Source organism: Nicotiana sylvestris, chromosome 1 (assembly GCF_000393655.2).
Source record: "Nicotiana sylvestris chromosome 1, ASM39365v2, whole genome shotgun sequence".
Lineage (NCBI taxonomy): Eukaryota > Viridiplantae > Streptophyta > Magnoliopsida > Solanales > Solanaceae > Nicotiana > Nicotiana sylvestris.
The window spans coordinates 181493204-181496692 of NC_091057.1; the positions used below are offsets into that span (position 1 = coordinate 181493204).

The 3489-nt window shown below is 42.3% G+C and overlaps 1 protein-coding gene across 1 annotated transcript; it reads left to right on the forward strand.

Moving 5' to 3' along the window:
* The first annotated feature begins 446 nt into the window (after positions 1-446).
* Positions 447-3115, forward strand: LOC104219945 (BTB/POZ domain-containing protein At3g05675-like). The gene is made up of 2 exons (XM_009770715.2): positions 447-1829; positions 2568-3115. The coding sequence occupies exons 1-2, from the start codon at positions 573-575 to the stop codon at positions 2829-2831; spliced, it is 1521 nt and encodes a 506-aa protein (XP_009769017.1). The 5' UTR covers positions 447-572; the 3' UTR covers positions 2832-3115.
* The last annotated feature ends 374 nt before the right edge of the window (positions 3116-3489 follow it).

Sequence of the window (3489 nt, forward strand, 5' to 3'; positions counted from 1 at the left end):
GAAAAAGTATAATTATATAAAGTTTGGGGTTAAAATAAAGTTTGGGGGCCAAATGACCATTTTTTAAACTTAAAAACGGTCATATTTTCAGCCCAAACGGCTAGATTTTAAATATCGCCGTTGGAGAATTTTAATTTTTTTTTTTTTAAAATAGCCGTTGGGCTCGCCAGGCCCGCCAGAACCGGCCCAGGCCCGCCTGACGGTCCCGGGCTCGTGGGCTCAACCATGAAGACCGGCCCCTGACGGGCTTAGGAGGACCACCGAGCAGCCCTAGGCCCAATTAGAAATATCAGAATCCCTGATCCACAGAACAGATACAACAATTTAAAAGTGGTATTATCAGAAGATGGGCCCTGGACACGTCGGATCAGCTCGATTTTATCCACTTGTCTCACCATGAACCAAATCCTCCCATCTCAAACCATTGATTCAAGTTTAGTAGTAGAAGCTTTTTTGCCAAATGTAAGATTAAAATTGAAAATGTACAACTCAACACACTGTTCTAAACAATATCCCATTCGTCCCTATCTGAAACTTCGTCTTCATCAGAATTCAGAAGAACCTCTAGCAGAATGACGGTAGGCGGTGGTGGTGGTACCGCCGGTGTCACCTCCGGCAAAAAACGACAACGTGTAGGTAGCAATAGCCGACTTTCCTCAACAATCGGAATCATTGACTCTTCACGTCCGGATAATAACCTAACGGAACGCTCTCAGAAGCCGTCAGGTATTCGCCGGACATCTTCTCACACCGTTATTCCATCGTCTTCGACCGCCGCCGGTGCTGCAGCTGCTGGTTGCGGCGGATTCAACGATTCATCTACGGCTGACGTCGTGCTTCGTCTCTTCGTCGATCAATTGCCGCTGTTCGATACTGACGACTCCGAATCAATCTCAGCCGTTGATTCTGATCAATCCGATGTTCAGATCTATCTCCACTCCGATATTATCCGCCGCTGTAAGTACTTCGCTGCTCTCTTATCTGATCGCTGGCAAAAGGAATCAAACGACGTCGTTGATTCAAGAAACTCTTCTAGAACCTTCCGGCTTAATCTCGGTGTTCCGTCTACTCCTGGATCAATCGATCATCATTTAACTGTTCTTCAACTCCTATACACCAATGACTTCTCCACAACTATCAATACCGTTTCAATAGCTTTGTGTTTACTTCCGGTGGCTTTGGAACTAATATTCGAGGATTGCATTAAGGCTTGTGTAAGGTTCCTGGAGGCCGTACCGTGGACCGAAGATGAAGAAAGGAAAATACTCAATTTTGCTCCGTTTTTAGGCAAGGAGGAATCTCAAGAGCTTCTCGCTAGGGTTTCGACTGATGAGAACAATTCGTCTGAAGAAATGCTTCATGGATTGATATTATCGGCACTTCATAACCATCCAAACATGGCATTTGCTAAGGCATTTGTAGCGAAACTTTTGAGGGATTTTTCATCCAAAGAGGCAGCAAAGAGAGTGTTGGACCGTGCCTTTATGAGTAGCTTGAAGATCGTGAAGGAGTCATTGGAGGATTATTCGAGTCCTGATTTTAGAGGTGATCATAATGAGACTGAGGCAATTCAGAGGTTGAATTTGCATACTGCGATGACGAATGGGAGGCATTTGCTGTGGTTGCTGGAGAGGATGATTGAACTGAGAGTGGCTGATGCAGCTGTACAAGAGTGGAGCAATCAGGCCTCGTTTACTGCTGACTTGCTGAGAGCTCTCCGTGATGATGCATGGAGGAATATCGTACCTGGGCTCCCTGCAGTTGTGCTTCGATGCACTTGCAAGCTTGCTAATGCAGTCGCTGCAGGAACTATCTTGGCTACTAGACAGGTCCATTTGTATTTTGATAGTTTTATAAATGGTTCTTTCTATTGTGTATAATTGCAAGCATGGAGTCTAGGAAATACACCTGTAACTTGTGTGGGCTGTGAGGGCTTTAGGAGTTATGTTTTTTTGGTACGTTCACTAATTGCAATATTAGGGAGTATTAACACGCATAGACACCTTTAAGACTTAGGAGCATCTTACACTTGAACATATTCGTGAATTGGCAAAGGATACTTCTGGGAGTGAATAGCACTGAGATTGTCTTACTGTTTACTAGCTTTCTCCTGCTTTCTGCTATTTTGACTTATATAATTTTTAAAATCAAATAACTGTGGTTATTCAGTTATAACCTTTCCCATCCATTTGCAATATCTAACTTCATGTCTCATGGGTCTTTATCCAAATGGTGATTGTCTGTTAGATGTTCTGACATGTCTTCTGTATTAGTTAAAACTTTTGGATGTTTCAAAGAAATGGTTTTGAGTATGGACATGATTTGCACCTTCTATGTCCTTGTTTTGACTGACTGTTAAAATGATTGATCTGTCTTAAAGATGTACTGATTCATAACCAGAATCATGGGCATTCTACAATAACAGTGGCAGTTTGATTTTTTGCTGCTGTTCTGTTCTGGTGTTTATCAATTGGTCAAGTGAATGTTGTTCTTCACTGATAAACAGTGACTCATTCCACGATGGCTTCTGCTTTACTCCCTTTCTCTAATGCACTTAAGTCTAACAGGTAAGAATGAAGCTTGTGAAAGATTGGCTTCCAGTGTTGATTTTGTGCAAAGACAATGTAACACCTATGATGCCAAGTCATAAAACAGTATATGTGGAGCTGGAAGACACGTTTTTGAGGATTATATCCACACTTACCTTGCCTGATGCGCAGGAGTTATTGCAGCAGTGTCTCAGCTTTTCAACTAGGAATGTTGATGACTGTCCTCACTTGGTCGGTGCATTTACCACCTGGTTCCGACGAGCAAATAGATCCCCAATGTAGACAACCTTGGTGTGTGATGGTCTTCCAAGTGTTGATGGTTTGATGGATAAACATGGACTTTTCGGTGACTAATGCTTGCATACTAGAATCTCCATTCCAAAAGACACTGCTATGTGTAGATAAAACATGTTCCCTCGCCTTTGTATAGGAGGTAATGTAGATTGCATGGCTCTTAGGTTGGTTACTTGGTGCTGCGCAGTATCCTCGACTGTAAGAATCAGTTTTAAAGAGAATGACCAGCTTGTATATAGATTCTATGCCGTATGAAATCTGCCGTTTCTATATCTTTTAATAGCCAGATTTTTTTTCTTTTTTTACTCGGGTAGGTAAAATTGATCCTCTCTAGCCAATCTAATTGGCGATGCGAGGATGATATTCTATGACTTGTTAAATTGTCAAGGGTGAACGTCATTTAAAAACTGTTCGCGGAAAGTTCGTGATTCCAAGAAACATGGATCATAATTACTTCAAGGGGAAAACGGGTCATTGGCTCGATAGTTTAAAGTTCGGCGAAATACATAAATGGCCACCTTAACTGAGCCCATTTTCAGTTGGACACTTCAAGCCTTCAGTAAAGTAGGTCAATTAAACACTTGACCTCATCAGCCCACCTCGCCTTCGCGTGAAATACACTCTCGGATTTATGTCAAACGAACAA

What these genes read in the sequence shown, in the direction of transcription:
- LOC104219945 (XM_009770715.2), top strand. Translation starts at nt 573, where the DNA reads ATGACGGTAGGCGGTGGTGGTGGTACCGCCGGTGTCACCTCCGGCAAA. An exon ending in CTATCTTGGCTACTAGACAG is followed by an intron (nt 1,830 to 2,567) that starts GTCCATTTGTAT and finishes TAAGTCTAACAG; the next exon opens with GTAAGAATGAAGCTTGTGAA.